This window comes from Euleptes europaea, chromosome 19 (assembly GCF_029931775.1).
Source record: "Euleptes europaea isolate rEulEur1 chromosome 19, rEulEur1.hap1, whole genome shotgun sequence".
NCBI classification, from domain to species: Eukaryota; Metazoa; Chordata; class Lepidosauria; order Squamata; family Sphaerodactylidae; genus Euleptes; species Euleptes europaea.
Genome location: NC_079330.1, coordinates 10,358,152 through 10,375,459, shown reverse-complemented (window position 1 = coordinate 10,375,459; position 17,308 = coordinate 10,358,152). Strand labels below are relative to the sequence as shown.

The following is a 17,308-nucleotide window of genomic DNA, read 5'->3' as shown; positions in this document are numbered from 1 at the left end:
TTTCCACTGGCCACCAACAGGCCGACAGGGATTTCTGGCATTTTCAATTACCGTCCGGCAGACACGGCTGTTCTCTGAGGTCAGGGTCAGGAACGTCTGGGGTGGGCTGGGGGGGAACGAGGAAGGCCGGGATAAGTTGCCGGATGGGTATACGTTCCATTTAGTACTGCAAGCAGCCTGCTTTTGAGAATTTTGCCTAAGCACCCCAAAGGAAGAGAATTTCACCGACGAGAGCTTTCTCCGGAGGGAAGAGGGCAAATCATTCTAATAAAAATAAGCTTCGAAATGTGGTTTGGGTGGAGAGTTTTACGGATTCTGTGGACTGGCAAAAAACAAAAACAAATCAGTGGGTTCTAGATCAAACCAAGCCTGAACTGACCCTAGAAGCTAAAATGACTAAACTGAGGCTATCGTACTTTGGTCACATTATGAGAAGACAGGAGTTGCGGAAAAGACAATCATGCTAGGAAAGGTTGAAGGCAGCAGGAAAAGAGGAAGACCCAACAAGAGATGGATTGACTCTATAAAGGAAGCCACAGCCCTCCGTTTGCAAGACCTAAGCAAGGCTGTCAAAGATAGGATGTTTTGGAGGAATCATAGAGTTGGAAGGGACCACCAGGTCCAACCTCCTGCACAATGCAGGAAATTCACATTGATTCCTAGGGTCGCCATGAGTCAGAAGCAACTTGACGGCACTTAACACACACAGGGTGCTTAAGAAATGATTAATTGTGGTACTTGCTTAACTACTAACAACATGTTTAGTTCTGTCTTCTGGGTTCCAAAGAACGTGATCCTGATGATTTAAAAGAGCCTCAAGCATGCAGAGAATCACAGAGTTGGAAGGAACCTCCAAGGTAATCTAATACATCCCGCTGCACAATGCAGGGAATTCACAACTACCTCCCCCCGCACCCCCAATGACCCCTACTCCATGCCCAGAAGATGGCAAAAAAAAAAAAACCTCCAGGATCCCCGGGCAAACTGGCCTGGAGGAAAATTGCTAAAGGATAACTTTAGGAAATAATAGACACAGGTCTATATTGTCCAAGAAGGGTAATTCCCAAGCGCAGTTTCTTTCCAATTTCTTCCCCTCCAAAGTGATGTGTTGTACCCTGCTAGACTGTAGGGGGGAAACGGTTGTATATATGGACATGTGAGGGAATACACAGATCCCCCTGCTAGTTGACCTCATGCCTCTATAACACACCGTGATAGGCTGTGACCAAGAACCGCGAGGTCTGAGGGCTACAGAGAGAGATGTGCTAATAAGGAGCACAGAGCCAGTGTAGTGTAGGGGTTAGAGCATCACACTAGGACTGGAAAGAGGTTGGGGTCCTCTGCAGTTTTTACCTTTTTTATTTCCAAATTGTGCCCAGAGGGTTTTTCTGTGAGCAGGTTGCAGAGGCGTTCAGAAGTTCATCTGCATGTCTTCCCCTCTATGCACCATTACCAATATGCTCATTGATAAAACATTGTGTATCATGGCGTGCAGGTTCTTTTTGTGCGATATTTGACCAATACCCAAGAGTGTCTGAATGCATCAGTAAAATACTGCACAAAAATGATGTTTATATGTATGGGCGACATCAGGATAGAAGAAGAAGAAGAAGAAGAAGAAGAAGAAGAAGAAGAAGAAGAAGAAGAAGAAGAAGAAGAAGAAGAAGAAGAAGAAGAAGATTTGGTTTTTATACTCCGATTTTCTCTACCTTAAAGAATCTCAAACTAGCTTACAATTGCATTCCCTTCCCCTCCCCACAACAGACACCTTGTGAGGTAGGTGGGGCTGAGAGAGTTCTGAGAGAACTGTGACTAGCACAAGGTCACCCAGCAGGCTTCATGTGTAGAAGTGGGGAAACCAACCCAGATCAGAGTCCGCAGCTCATGTGGAGGAGTGGGGAATCAAACCCGGTTCTCCAGATTAGAGTCCACCGCTCCTAACCACCTCTCTTAACCACTACACCACGCTGGCTCTCTGACAACCCCACCAGGGGTTGCCATAAGTCAGATGTGACTTGATGGGGGAAGAAAACATGGCACACAACTTTAGAAGAGCATAAAAGAAACCCAGCTTGGGAGCACCAGCATTGAAACACAGGCAAACGGAAAAAGGGAACAAGTGAAAACCAAAAGACAATGGCTCTCGTGAGTTGCTTTAAGCAGTGAAGTAGGGAAAAGGGAAGGAACGATTCATAGTGGTGGAAAGTGCCATCAGGTCACAGCTGACTTATGGTGACCTCGTAGAGTTTTCTGTTGGAAGAGTTGCAACGTCTAGCGTGCAAAGGAACTGAGAAGAAGACCCAGCAGGGGGCAGGCAAGTGGTCAGCTAGTTAGGGCTGTAAGGCCAGTAAGGCCAGAGACCTTTCCACCCTTTTTTCACACCTCTTGTCTGTCCTTAGACTGATATTCTTAGGGGACAATTCCCTCATTCTTCTCGGAAGTCATTTCTACCTTCCCTCTCCCTCCTTGGCTAGATAGACAGCTAGAGGCTCTGGTCTCTCAGCTTTCCTATCCTAAAACGTAGTTCCTTATAAAGGCAACTTTATCTTTAATCAGTGAGTCTGACCCTTCTCTGCGTACTTAGCGTACTTTGCCAACATTTTCAAGGCAAGGGAAGAACAGAGGTGCTTTGCCATTGCCTGCCTCGGCATTACAACCCTGGGCCTTCCATGGTGGTCTCCCATCCAAGTACTGACCATGAATGATCCTGCTTATCTTCCAAGCTCTGACTAGATCTCAGCCATCCAGGTCAGGGCAACTGACAAGATGATTCATAGGTAAGATCAAATCACACCTGGGTTCCTTCCAGCAGCCTGAAGCTTTGCCTCCATGGTGTTAACAAGACTCTTTCTTTTTTGTATCATCCCACTGCTTTTGCATGAGGAGAACCTCTCCATTGCACAACAGGGATGGGCTGGGAAAGTCATTAGGAAAGTTAGCCGGGGAAAGATGCTGGTGGGCTGCTGCCCAGGTGGGCCACTGGGAGCCGGGGGCCAGCTGAGCCAAGTGGTCCTTGTGACACCGCTGGCCCCCACGCTTGTCTTAAATTCCTGATCCACATTTGTTAATGCAATTAAGGAAGGAAGGAAGGAAGGAAGGAAGGAAGGAAGGAAGGAAGGAAGGAAGGAAGGAAGGAAGGAGAAAAGAAAGAAAAGAAAGAAAGAAAGAAAGAAAGAAAGAAGAAAGAAAGAAAGAAAGAAAGAAGAGAAGAGAAAGAGAAGGAGAAAGAGAAAAGAAAGGAAGAAAGAAAGAAAAGAAAGAAGAAAGAAAGAAAGAAAGAAAAAGAAGAAAGAAAGAAAGAAAGAAAGAAAGAAAGAAAGAAAGAAGAGAAAGAGAGAGGAAAGGAACAGAGAGGAAAGGAAGGAAGGAAGAGAGGAAAGTTAGGAAGGAAGGAAGAGAGAAACAAGAGAGAGAGAAAGGAAGGAAGGAAGAGAGAAAGAGAGAGAGGAAAGGAAAAGACAAAAGAAAGAAGCCTTCTCAGTTAACTGAATTTGGAAACAGTGAGAAGTTGCTGCATATGATTAAAAAAAAACCCTACTCCTGGAATGCTATTTATTATCTGTGAGTCACTCTTGGTTCTGCACTGCTTCTTTAAAGATTGCTGATGCTGAGTTTCCTGCAGACCTCACTGCTGGCTGTTGGACCTTCCATTCTGTTCTTATAGGAACATATAAAATAAGGATAACCAAATTCTTAAAACTCAGTTCCGTTGGCAATTCCATCCCTCGCTACCCAAAGGAATTGTTCCAAAGATGCTCTGTTAAAATTCAAGAAAGGGGGGGTTACTTCTTTACTGGAGTAGTGGTTAAAAACATGGTGTAGTGGTTAAGAGCGGTGGACTCTAATCTGGTGAACCAGGTTCGCTTCCCCACTCCAACCCAGGAAGCCTGCTGGGTGACCTTGGGCTAGTCACAGTTCTCTCAGAACTCTCTCAGCCCCACCTACCTCACAGGGTGTCTGTTGCGGGGAGAGGAAGGGAAGGAGGTTGTAAGCCAGTTTGATTCTCCTTAAAAGGGCGAGAATGTCGACATATAAAAACCAAATCTTCTTCTACTTCCTCAGAGTCCATCAGCACCTCTCAGACTTTCGGTTCACATTCCTGGATCTTGGATCTGAAACTCCAATGCAAAATAATAACAGGAGTGCTTCCCCTTGCAAATGAAATTGATTAAGGTTCCAGCTCAAAGCATTGGTCAATTTTATTTTTGAATACAATAGGAGGGCACTGTATGTAATTGTTTTTTTGGGGGAAACCGCCTGAAACCGACTTCTGCTTCATTGATACCCCCCAGCTTTCTCCCCAATGGGGACCCAAAACGGCTGACTTTGTTCTTCCCTCCTTCCTTTTATCCTCACAACAACCCTGCGAGGTAGGGCAGGCCGAGAGAGAGCGTGGCTGGCCCGAGGTCGCCCAGCAAGCCGCCCACCTTTCTTTGGGAAACCAGGCTCGGAGCTGTTCTCGGCCTCCCCCCCCCCGTCAACCCCCCCTTCCCCACTTCTCGGCAGCTCCGCTTTTCCCAGCCCCGTGCTGGATCTTTGTCTCGGCTCCTGTTTCCAGCTGCTAATGAGGAACACCGAGCCTGCCAGGCTGTACCGAGAGCCTGCGAAAGAATCCTGCCTCTAATTACAGGCGAATTAGCCGACAGACAGTGACTCTTTAGCGCTAATGAATAGATACATTAAGGAAGGCATCACAACAGGCTGGGAGCCTGAGCTTGACAGATAATAAGGCAGGGGCCGGGCAGAAGCACGCAGGGAGGTGCGGGCTGAGCAGGGGGGGCGGTCCTCCCCCCCTCCCCACAGACCCCCTCCCCTCTGCTGCAAAGGTGGGAATGTTCACAGCTGTTGCAATAAAGTCGCAGACTCCTTGCTTAATTACCAAGGGGTGAGATCTGAGCATGCAAGGCGCTCTGGCGGGAAGGGTTCTGCTAATCCAGCCCCACCAAGGGGTGGTGGTGGTGGAGGTACAGACAGAGTCTCCCCCCCCCTTCCCGAGAAAACTGGGTCGCACCGGGCCTCTTGTGCGTGCAGACAAAGGGAGACCAGGATCCCGCCAGGGTGTGGTACAGGGCGGAGGGTTAAACTGTGGTCAGATGTACGGGGATGTGGGAGGGAGTGTTGTGTGTGGGTGGGGGGAACAAAAATCCAGAGGCCCTGAGCATCCAGACAAGGGCCGTTGCTGTAAGTTCAGTGGCCCCTTTGCCGAGGGCAAGGGAAGGGGGCAAGGATAGGTTGCCAGCTCGGGTTTGGGAAAGGGGCTGTGGCTCGGTGGTAGAGCATCTGCTTGGCATGCAGAAGATCCCAGGTTCAATCCCCGGCATCTCCAGTTAAAGGGACTAGGCGAGTAGGTGATGTGAAAGACCCCTGCCTGAGATCCTGGAGAGCTGCTGCCGGTCTGAGTAGACAACACTGACTTTGATGGACCAAGGGTCTGATTCAGTATAAAACAACTTCATGTGTTAATGTGTCCTGGAGATTTGGGGGTGGAGCCTGGGAAAGGCAGAGGTTTGGGTGGGGAGGGACCTCAGTAGGATACACTGCCATACAGCCCACCCTCCAAAGCCCTCCATGAATAGAAGAAGAAGAAGAGTTGGTTTTTATATGCCAACTTTCTCTACCACTTAAGGAAGAATCAAACTGGCTTACAATCACCTTCCCTTCCCCTCCCCACAACAGACACCCTGTGAGGTAGGTGGGGCTAAGACAGCTGCGACTAGCCCAAGATCATCCGGCTGGCTTCATGTGGAGGAGTGGGGAAACAAACTTGGTTCTCCAGATTAGAGTCCACCGCTCCAAACCACCTCTCTTAACCGCTACACCACGCTGAATAGAGAGTACGGACTATGAATGTTCCAAATAAATAAACAAGGGACCCTGGTGTCTTCGGGTTTCCCTAAATCTCACAAGATTGCTAAAAGAGTACAGATCATGAATATTCCAAATTAACAAATAAGGGACCCTGGAGTCTTTGGGTTTCCCTAAACCTCTCAAGAATGTCCAGGGGAGAAAAAGGGTCGAATCTCCCAGGTTGCAGCATGAGGCCCATCTGCTCAGCACCCAAAGATTCCCAGCCAGCTGCTAGCCAGCTTTGGAGTCTTGCAAAGAGCCTGCTATTGCGACTTCCAAGGACAGCTGACCTTGTTAGAAACACTCGACTCTTGCGAGCAACACTACAGGCGGCTGCAGCCTTCATAGAAACACACATTCCAAGGAAAGCAAAGAAAGCTCAAGAACTTAAGTCCTAGTGCTACCTGCCAGCTTTCTCCTTCTTAGCATAAACAGACCCAATAATTTGGCTTTCTGAGCTATGAGGGGAAAGTCTCTTCTGAAGGTACACAAATGTATTTACTTGTGCCACGATCTAAATATTCTGACAGCTCTCTCCGGATTTCCAAAATATATCCAGATGTGCCACATGAACACATTGGGCTGGATCCAGACTCAATTTACGGCTAATAGAAGGTACTTCCATCAGCGGGGCAGAGCGTTCCTGCCTCTCCCCCTTCCGCAGCAAGCTCATGGATTCCCTCGATATGCCTCTTCAGGGAAACACGGGAATCCTAGGAACGGCATGAAGCCAGTGTGGTGTAGTGGTTAAGAGTGGTGGTTTGGAGCGGTGGACTCAGATCTGGAGAACTGGGTTTGATTCCCCACTCCTCCACCTGAGAGGTGGAGGCTAATCTTGTGAACCGGGCTGGTTTCCCCACTCCTCCACCTGAGCGGAGGAGGCTAATCTGGTGAACTGGATTTGTTTCCCTACTCCTCCACATGAATGCAGCTGGGTGACCTTGGGCTAGTCACAGCTCTCTCATTCCCACCATCCTAACAGGGTGTCTGTTGTGGGGAGGGGAAGGGAAGGTGATTGTAAGCCGGTTTGATTCTACCTTAAGTGGTAGAGAAAGTCGGCATATAAAAACCAACCCTTCTTCTTCTAAACTGGGGGTTTGTAGCAGAAAGTAGGAATTGGTGGAAATTACACTTCTGCTTCCATTGACGGAAAATCCATAAGTTACCCAACACGGACCCAAAATTATTGCAACAACAACAATAATATTATAAGGGGAGGAAGGAAGAAGATCCTAGAAGACACCAAAAGGGTATTTGGGGTTTACAAATGGGCCAGCGTCCTGGGAGATCATTAGAGACAAGGTGGCACCGATCCTTACCAGCCTGGTTAGTAGTGATGTTGACAGAAGCAAACTGTGGCGAAAATGGGCTCTGGTCGGTGACGCCATTCACAGCCTGGATCTCAAAGGTGTATTGGGTGTGGGCCAGCAGGTCACTGATGTAAACACGGGACTCGGTCAGGCCCAGCTGGCGTGGCGTGAACTGTACGTTGTCCCCGCAGCGGGTGCAGGCCCCCCGGCCCGAGCCGCAGCTCTTGCAGATGATGTTGTAGACCAAATCCTCGCGGCCCCCCGAGTCCCGGGGTGGGCTCCACTCCAGCATCAGAGAGGTCTCGTTCACGCTGGAGATGACCGCTTGGGGGGCTGATGGGATGGCTGTGGGAAGGACAGAGAGAACTGGGAAGTGAAATGGCACAAGAGCAGAGAAGCTCCTTTCCCCTGGACAGTGAAGTTAGGTCCGGAACAACCGGTAGGACAATCCTCCTCACCCTCTTGTCTTTGGCCCAGAGGCGTGAACCACAATACAAGACTCTATGCACACATCACCTGCCCCTCAATTCACACAACGAGCAGGAAGGACCTATTTCTATCTCTCCCAAGACTCATGTTTGCCCAGGGAAAACGATCGGTGGTAGATTCAGGATGGGCAAAAGGAAAGAATTAGGAAGGGCGTTAGGAAGAACTTTCTAACAGTTAGAGCGGATCCTCAGTGGAACAGGCTTCCTCGGGAGGTGGTCAGCTCTCCTTCCCTGGAGGTTTTTAAGCAGAGGCTGGATGGCCATCTGTCAGCAATGCTGATTATACTACCTTAGGCAGATGATGAGAGGGAGGGCATCTTGGCCATCTTCTGGGCATGGAGTAGGGGTCACTGGGGGTGGGGAGGTAGTTGTGAATTTCCTGCATTGTGCAGGGGGTTGGACTAGATGACCCTTGTGGTCCCTTCCAACTCTATGATTCTAAATGCTTCTCCACACGATACATAGTGAACAAGGAATTCACAGCCAGAAGATGTGGAGTGGGCAGCAGTCTTAAAATGCTTTAGTGGGGGATTGATGACAAATATATTGACTCTCAGTGGCTATTAGTTACGATGGCTGGGCGGAGCTACCAATGCCGGTGTCGCTCTCCACAATTGGTGGGGACAGTCAGTATTCTGATTCAATAGAAAAGTTTAACTGTAGAATAACTGGAGAGTTATCATATCCTCCTTAGCCACTTCACACAGATCTGTCAGGGGAAAGGCCTTGAGTTCCACCACCACCCAAAACCTCCAGAGAACATACCCTTCTGATACAATTGCTTCACCAATATGGGTTTCCATGTGAATCCAGGGGCTGTGTGAACTGTCCTCTCTGGCAAGGCCCGCACACTCCAAAGAACATAACAAGAGCCCTGCTGGATCAGACCAGTAGTCCATACAATCCAGCAACCTGTTTCACGCACTGGCCGCCCAGTTGCCTTAGAGGACCAACAAAAAAAGCATAGAGGCCGATGCCTTCCCCAGATGTTGCCTTCTAGCGGTGGTATTCAGAGCTTCTTGGCCAATGGATGTGGAGGTTCCCTTTAGTGACCACACATAGCTATAGTCCCTTTTTAAACCTTCTGTGCTTATAGGTCCTCCAGGATCAGAGGAGTATGCCTATTATTTTAGGTGCTGTGGAACACAGGCAGGACGATACTGCTGCAGTCGTCTTGTTTGGGGGCTTCCTAGAGGCCCCTGGTTGGCCACTGTGTGAACAGACCACTGGACTCGATGGGCCTTGGTCTGATCCAGCATGGCTTTTCTTATGTTCTAGTCATGATGCATACCTATTCTCTCCAGGATCAGAGGAGCATGCCTATTATATTAGGTGATGTGGAACATAGGCAGGATGCTGCTGCTGCTGCAGTCATCTTAGAATCATAGAATCATAGAGTTGGAAGGGACCACCAGGGCCATCTTGTCCAACACCCTGCACAATGCAGGAATTTCACAACTACCTCCCCCCACACCCCCAGTGACCCCTATTTCATGCCAAGAAGATGGCCAAGGTGCCCTCCCTCTAATTAACTGCCTAAGGTCATAGAATCAGCATTGATTTGTGGGCTTCCCAGAGACACCTGGTTGGTCACTGTGTGAACAAACTTGCTGGACTTGACGGACTGATCCAGCATGGCTTTTCTTATTTTCTTATGTTCTTATGAAAATTCTCCCTCCGGTTTCTCAATGGAGGTATCAGGTGGACAGTGGGGCGTGGGCATTCAACCCTCCCTTGTGCCAAGATCCTGTCCTAGCCACCTCCCTTCGGCTGGCAGAGATCTTCCCTTTGGCTGGTGGAGATCTTCCGCCTGATCCTTTTAGCAGGAGATGCCAAGGACTGAACCTGGGATCTTCTGCATGCCGAGCATCCACTGCGAGTGAATTCCACAACTCATTTCCCACAGTGACGGCGGTGCATCTAAATTGCGCCCATTTGGCCCTTGGCATGGAGGCCTCATTGTCTGACTCAGCCCCACATGAGACCCTAAGCCCTCCTTCCCAGTGAGAGGCAACATACTAGTACACGGCATGTCCAGTGGATCAGAATCGGCCCGATAGTAGCTGTTTCGGCAGACGCAGTTGGTGGCACCTTCCGACGTGGTCCGGCTGTTGATGGGGCAATGGATGCAACTTTCATCCCCCTGGTTGGCTTTGAAGGTCCCCGAGGGACAGCCTGGAATGAAAGAAACAAACAGAGGAACAGTCCATCAAGAAGTGAAATCTAGGGAGGCGTGGGGCTAGGGTTGCCAACCTCCAGGTGGTAGCTGGAGATCTCCTGCTATTCCCACTGATCTCCAGGTGACAGAGATCAGTTCGCCTGGAGAAAATGGCTGCTTTGGAAGGTGGGCTATATGGCATTATATCCCAATGAAGCCCCTCCCCTCCCCAAACCTTGCCCTCCTCAGTCTCCACCCCCAAAATCTCCAGGTATTTCCCAACCTGGAGCTGGCAACCCCACGTGGGGCCCATGCGTACATTCAGAAAAAGCCACAATATCCATTTCTGAGCAAAGACAACTGATGATTGCCAGGCAGGAAGAAAACGATTGGAACCAGCCCACCCTCATAGATATTCCAGACCTCTTCTGCATGCAGCTGTTCCAGTAGGGTGTAGTGGTTAGAGTTTGAAGCTAAGACTGGGGAAATCCAGGTTCGAATCTCTACTCAGCCACAAAGCTCACTAGGTGACACTGAGCCAGTCATTCTTTCTCAGCCTAAACCTACCTCGCAGGGCCGTTGTGAAAATAGAACACCAGAGGAAGAACCATCTATGTCACCCTGAGCTTTGATAAAGACAACGAGACAGAGAAGATGCTATAAGGAAAAGCACACAAGCAGTATTTTGATCAATCATCCAACAAGACACAAACACGTACCTGCCGTCCAGTATTCTGGCTATCATACACAAAGCACTGGAACAACCGACAAGTTCGTATCTTAAATTGTACATAATTACACATCGTTTTAGGAAACACTACATGCAAAACCAGTCTCAAACCAGTTTACAATTGCCTTCCCTTCCTTCCCCCACAACAGACACCTTGTGTGGTAGGTGGGGCTGAGAGAGTTCGGAGAGAACTGTCTGACCCAAGGTCACCCAGCAGGCTTCATGTGGAAGAGTGGGGAAACCAACCCAGTTCACCAGATTAAAGTCGGCCGCTCATGTGGAGGAGCGGGGAATCAAACCTGGTTCTCCAGATTAGAGTCCACCGCTCTTAACCACTACACCACACTGTTTACAGCATACCTGAGCCAATGTGGTGTAGTGGTTAAGAGCCGTGGTTTGGAGCGGTGGACTCTGATCTGGAGAACCGGGTTCAATTCCCCACTCCTCCACATGAGCGGCCGATGCTAATCTGGTGAACTGGATTTGTTTCCCCACTCCTCCACATGAAGCCAGCTGGGTGAACTTGGGCTAGTCACACTCTCTCAGCCCCACCTCCCTCACAGGGTGTCTGTTGTGGGGAGGGGAAGGTGATTGTAAGCTGGTTTGAGTCTCCCTTAAGTGGTAGAGAAATTCGGCATATAAAAACCAACTCTTCTTCTTCTTATACCTAAGAGATACAACAAAACCAAGTTTTTAAAGATCCAAAACCGTCCATCTCTACATCCACACTGCGGTTCCCCACCCCACAGCGCCAAGGCTTGGTGCAGTTGAAAGGGCTCTCTTCAGACCCATCCAGGAAGCCAGCTGTTCCCAGTTCTTGAGGGAAGGAGTTCCATAGTCCGAGGGGGCCAACGGTCAAATTAGCCCTCCCCTGGGCTCTTGCCAAATTCCCACATTTCCAAACCAGAGTCCGACAGAGCTCCCTTACCACCGGTTCTTGGCGTCTGCGCGCTCCCCCTCTGGAGGAGTGCCCTGGCGGGGCTCCAGCCTTTGTGTGTGTGTGTGTGTGTGGTGGGGAGGGGGCAGACTTTCTTCTGCGTAACACGAAGACCCTCTGGCTCCCTGGAGGACGACGCAGGCAGTGCGGGTAAAAGCTATCGCCTTACGGCTTTTTCACATCTCTTAACCCCTTCGCAATCCCGTCCCTTCAAGTATGCCGGACCTCAGGGGCTGAAGACAGACAGTCGCCCCCTTTCAGCCGGAGCAGCTGCGAGGCGAAAATGAGGTTCTCCGTCCCGCACACACACAAACCTTGGGTTGATTCAAGAGAAAGGATACCTCCCCCCACCCCGCCCCGGCCAGGGACCTGGGGCTTTGTCCCTCTGCAACAGCTGCAGTGCCAGCTTCCGGGCCCTCCGTGACCCTTTTCCACTGCATTTCAACGTGTCAATCAAGGGATTTTGCTTTTTGCCTGCTCTGGATCTTGTCCAGGCAGATTACTGTCGGGGACCATGCAATGGGAACGTCCCATGCAGATTCTAAAATGCCTACATGGGTTGCCGCCTTGACCCGGATGGCCCAGGCTAGCCCGATCTCGTCAGATCTCAGAAGCTAAGCGGTGTTGGCCCCAGGTAGTAGTAGTAATAGTAGTGGTAGAAGAATAAGAAGAAGAGTTGGTTTTTATATGCCAACTTTCTCTACCACTTAAGGGAGACTCAAACCGGCTTACAACCACCTTCGCTTCCCCTTCCCACAACAGAAACCCTGTGAGGTAGGTGGGGCTGAGAGAGCTTTAACAGAGCTGTGACTTGCCCAAGGTCACTCAGCCGGCTTCGTGGGGAGGAGTGGGGAAACAAATCCAGTTCACCAGATTCGCCTCCGCCGCTCATGTGGAGGAGTGGGGAATCGAACCCGGTTCTCCAGATCAGACTCCACCGCTCCACACCATCGCTCTTAACCACTACACCACACTGGCTCTTGGATGGGAGACTGCCAAGGAAGTCCAGTGTCGCTAGGCACAGGCAGGCAATGGCAAATCACCTCTGTGTGTCTCTTGCCTTGAAAATCCTACAGGGTCACCGTAACGACCATCAAGTCCAGCAGTCAAGTCCAGCAGTCTGTTCACACAGTGGCCAACCAGGTGCCTCTAGGAAGCCCACAAGCAAGGACTGCAGCAGCAGCAGCATCCTGCCTGTGTTCCACAGCACCTAATACAATAGTCATGCTCCTCTGATCCTGGAGAGAACAGGTATGCATCATGACTAGTATCCATTTTGACTAGTAGCCATGAATAGCCCTCTCCTCCATGAGACGCCTTATTTTAAGAGAAAGAAAACACATAACCCCCCCCCCCAAAAAAAATCATGCATTCATTTTCTAAGATCTTAGAATTTCATGAGAGGTTGAGGGTGGATTTGTAGGGCCCTGCAGGTTCCTTTCCCCCTGGCTCATTCCCTGGAGTCTGAGTAGCCCCAGCGTGGTATACCAGATAGAGTGTTGGTCTAGGATCTGGGACAGCCAGGTTCGAATCCGCACCCTGCCCTGAAAGCTTGCTGGGTGACCTAAGGCCCGTCACATGCTCTCGGCCTAACCTACCTCACAGGGGTGTTGTGAGGGTAAAACGGAGGAAGGATTACGATGTGAGCTGCTTTGGGCCCCCATTGGGGAGAAAAGCGGCATATCAACAGCTAAACAAAACAAATGCATCTCTTATAAGGTTGCCAACCTCCACGTAGTAGCTGGAGATCTACTGCTATTACAACTGATCTCCAGCCGATAGAGATCAGTTTACCTGGAGAAAATGGTTGCTTTGGCAATTGGACTCTATGGCATTGTAGTCCCTCCCCTCCCCAAACCCCACCCTCTTCAGGCTCCACTCCAAAAACCTCCAGGTATTACCCAACCCGGAGCTAGAAACCCTAATCACTAAACTTCAGCTTTTTTATTCATTCCCTGCTGGAGCGGGTGGGGAATTAAGCAGCCAAATTTGGGACTGCAATAGGGTTGCCAGGTCCTTCTTTGCCACCGGCAGGAGGTTTGGGGGCAGAGCCTGAGGAGGGTGGGGTTTAAGGAGGGGAGGGTCTTCAATGCCATAGAGTCCAATTGCCAAAGTGGCCATTTTTCTCCAGATGAACTGAACTCTATTGGCTGGAGAGCAATTGTAATAGCAGATCTCCAGCTACTACTTGGAGGTTGGCAACCCTAGACTGCAATAAATCAACACCCAAAAGGGAAACAGATGGGGAAAGATTTTAATCTGCATAATTTGCTGTCTGCATTGATCGTGAGGCTTCTCGATGCAGGGAGGGAGAAGCCTTTTCTGACACGACGCGCTCAGCTGCCCATCCGGCTTGCCGTTCGGCAAAAGCAGGCCCGGCCTCTGAGCAGCTTGGCTTGGAAATGCGTTGGCGTGGCGGGGCTGTCTTCCGGGAACGGCCGGGGACTTGACAAGACTGTCAAAGCCACAGCAAGCTCGAGAGCGGATCCGGTTTGCTCTCCCCCAAGAAAACTGTATTCCTGGGTGGCTATAAGCATTTCAGGTTGCTTCTCGATGCATTCAGATTCCCCTCCCATGGAGCTGGCAGGGAAAAGTGAGCTAGGGATATACCGATATTGATGCAGCTGTTGAAACACTCTGCGCACAGGGGAGAACAATGATATATGGCATTTGCTCAAAGGCAAGACATTACCACATAAGAAAGGCCCTGCTAGATCAGACCCAGGCCCATCAAGTCCAGCAGTCTGTTCACACAGTGGCCAACCAGGTGCCTCTAGGAAGCCCACAAACAAGACCACTGCAGCAGCACCATCCTGCCTGTGTTTCACAGCACCTAATATAATAGGCATGCTTCTCTGAGACTGGAGAGAATAGGTATGTGTCAAGACTAGTATCCATTTTGACTAGTAGCCGCGGATAGCCCTCTCCTCCATGAACATGTCCACTCCCTTCTGAAAGCCCTCCAAGCTGGCAGCCATCACCACATCCTGGGACAGGGAATTCCACAACTGAACTAGGCGTTGGGTGAAGAAATACTTCCTTTTTCCGTTTTGAATCTCTCACCCTCCAGCTTCAGCAGATGACCCCGCGTTCTAGTATCATGAGAGAGGGAGAAAAGCTTCTCCCTGTCTACTCTCTCCATACTATGCATAAAAGACAAGGGGTGCTTTCACACATCCTGAATAATGCACTTTCAATCCACTTTCAATCCACTTTAATAATCGTTTGTAAGCGGATGTTGCCGTTTCACACAGTCGAAACCTGCTGCAAAGTGCATTGAAAGTGGATTGAAAGAGCATTATTCGGCAGGTGTGAAAGCACCCTAGATCCCCCCCCCCCCCAAGTATACTATCCACAAAAAGAGGCTGTCATCTTACATTTGCATACAAGTTAAAGTTAAGTCCAATAATAATTGTGTGTGTGTATAATATTTTTTAGGGATCATTCTTTCCTTTTGAATAAATACGGTGGCTGCCTGGGACAGATCTTGCTGCATTCTATGCAATTGTATGATTTTTACTTCATTTATACACTGGCCATTTGTGCATGGCTGTTTCCTCGCGGTCACCCCGCTGCCAACTTCAGGGCTTTGCTTTGATTATGCTTTGATTATTTTCCAACCGTCAGAGGTCGCCTCACTCTCCCCAAGCCTACCGCACGTTTAGCCCGTGTTTTCTGGATTTGTGTTTAGCCAGCATCCAGAAAACACAGGCAAAATGTGTGGAAACCCGCGGGGAGAGCGAGGTGACCTCTGATGGTCAGAACATGCAAGCATCATCAAAGCAAAGCCCCGAAGTAGTCCGCGGGGTCACCACGAGGAAACAGCCATGCATAAACGGCCACTGTGTTACTCTCCAATGGGAGCCCAAAGCCATTCTCTTGTCTTCCCTTTGCTCCTACAACAGCCTTATCTGACCGAGGGAGTTTTGACTCTTGAAAGCTTACACCCTGAAAATCTTGTCGGTCTCCAAGGTGCTACTGGGCTCGAATCTAGCTGTCACAACAGCCCTGTGGGGTAGATTAGTGTATGACTGGCCCCAGGTTGCCCATGGTAGAGTGGGGATTCAAACCTGGGATCTCCCAGATCCTAGTCCAACACTCCAACCACTATACCACACCAGCCTCTTAAAAACCTTTCAAAAATTAAATAAAAAAAAAAACAGTCCACGGAAGCTATAATCTTAACTAAAGGGTTAACAATGGAGGAGGCTGATTAAGTCTTCTTTCTTAGGACATTTTTAGCTCAATCCTAAGGAAAGCCACACCTTTCTAAGTCCATTGAAGCCAATGGGCTAGTGAACCATGACATGGCAGGAAATACTCCCTCCTCCATCAGCAGCAAATCTCAAGCCTACCCTGCCGGGAGCAAAAACATCGGGAGACCTGTGGTTCAAATTGGGAATTGAGGGAATGTTCGTGTCCATCCAGCCCGATTCTCTGCTCTTTGCAGATTCTGTCTTGCTCACACAGCAGCTTATCTTCCAAGCATCTTCCCTGTCTCTCTCCTGCTTTGGCTGAGCTGAGCCGAACAAATCCCTGTGGAGTTGAGGTAGGGAATTCTCACAGGTCAAGGTTATCTTGAGGAGGGCATGGCTTTTCCTTGGAGGTTTTCAGCCGTCGGAGAAGTGGATCGTTTGCAGCTCGCCTATCCTGGCCCGGCATCTTCTCTGTCCCTCAGCCGAGAGCTAATAGGTCAAGTAGATCAGATTTTGAACTGCACATCGTTGCTCTTTCAACCCCCCTCCCCTTTGTACAAATCAAACCTGCGCCTGTAAATTTTGAATCATTTCCTGTTCCCTCGCACGGATTTCTTTTCTACAGAGTGCACGCGGCTTTCGGAGTTAGCTGTGTGTCAATCAAGCGGTCTCATACATAGAAATGACATCCTCGGCATATACAAATTGTATATTAAAACCGGGCAACCGTGTACACATTACAAGCAAATCTACAAAACTGGCCACGGAAAAGCAGGAAAGCGAAACTAATGACAAAAATATAAATGTGCCAAGAAAGAGAATTGGGGTGGGAGACTTCAGGAGTCCCTGATGTTAACTCTTGCATTGCCAATCCACACTACTGCAGACACTATCACAAGGACTAACCATCGTGATAGAATCACAGAACCATAGAGTTGGAAGGGGCCATACAGGGCATCTAGTCCAACCCCCTGCTCAATGCAGGATCAGGCTAGAGCATCTCTGACAAGTGCTTGTTCAGCCTCTGCTTAAAGACTGCCAGTGAGAGGGAGCTCACCACCTCCATAGGTAGCTGATTCCACCATCGAACAACTCCTACCGTAAATTTCCTCCCCTAATACTTAGCTGGTACCTTTCTGCCCACAATTTAAACCCATTATTGCGAGTCCTCTCCTCTGCAGCCAACAGGAACAGCTCCCTGCCCTCCTTTGAGTGACAGCCCTTCAAACACATAAAGCGAGCAATCGTGTGTCCCCTCAACCTCCTCTTCTCCAGACTGAACATTCCCAGCTCCCTCAGCCTTTCCTCGTAGGGCTTGGTCTCCAGGTCCCTGATCATCCTCGTCACCCTCCTCTGCACCCGCTTGATTCTGTCCACATCCTTTTTGAAGTGAGACCCCCAGAACTGCACAAAATATTCCAGGTGTGGCCTGACCAATGCAGTACACAGCAATGCAGTGTAAAGTGATAAAGTTGTACGTCTATACCCGGGGTCCCTTTCCTTGTACTTCTCCCCCCCACCCCCAGAATAAAGTATACAGGGTGTATTAATGCAAGAAACCACCACCTCTGGGGTTATGCTGTTAACTGCTCCTGAAATTACCATCCACACATACACAGAGTGGCCAACGGTTCTTGGCCAG

The 17,308-nt window shown here is 49.6% G+C and overlaps 1 protein-coding gene across 5 annotated transcripts in view; it reads right to left on the bottom strand.

The window, feature by feature from the left end:
• EPHB2 (EPH receptor B2) overlaps nt 1-17,308 on the bottom strand; it is a 113,824-nt gene that overhangs the window by 29,111 nt on the left and 67,405 nt on the right. For all 5 annotated transcript variants that reach the window (XM_056865272.1, XM_056865269.1, XM_056865273.1 and 2 more), the window contains exons 4-5: nt 9,665-9,820; nt 7,167-7,502 (exon numbers count right to left, since the gene is read on the bottom strand). In XM_056865272.1, coding sequence (XP_056721250.1) covers nt 7,167-7,502; nt 9,665-9,820 — 492 coding nt within the window. The remainder of the gene's footprint in view (nt 1-7,166; nt 7,503-9,664; nt 9,821-17,308) is intronic.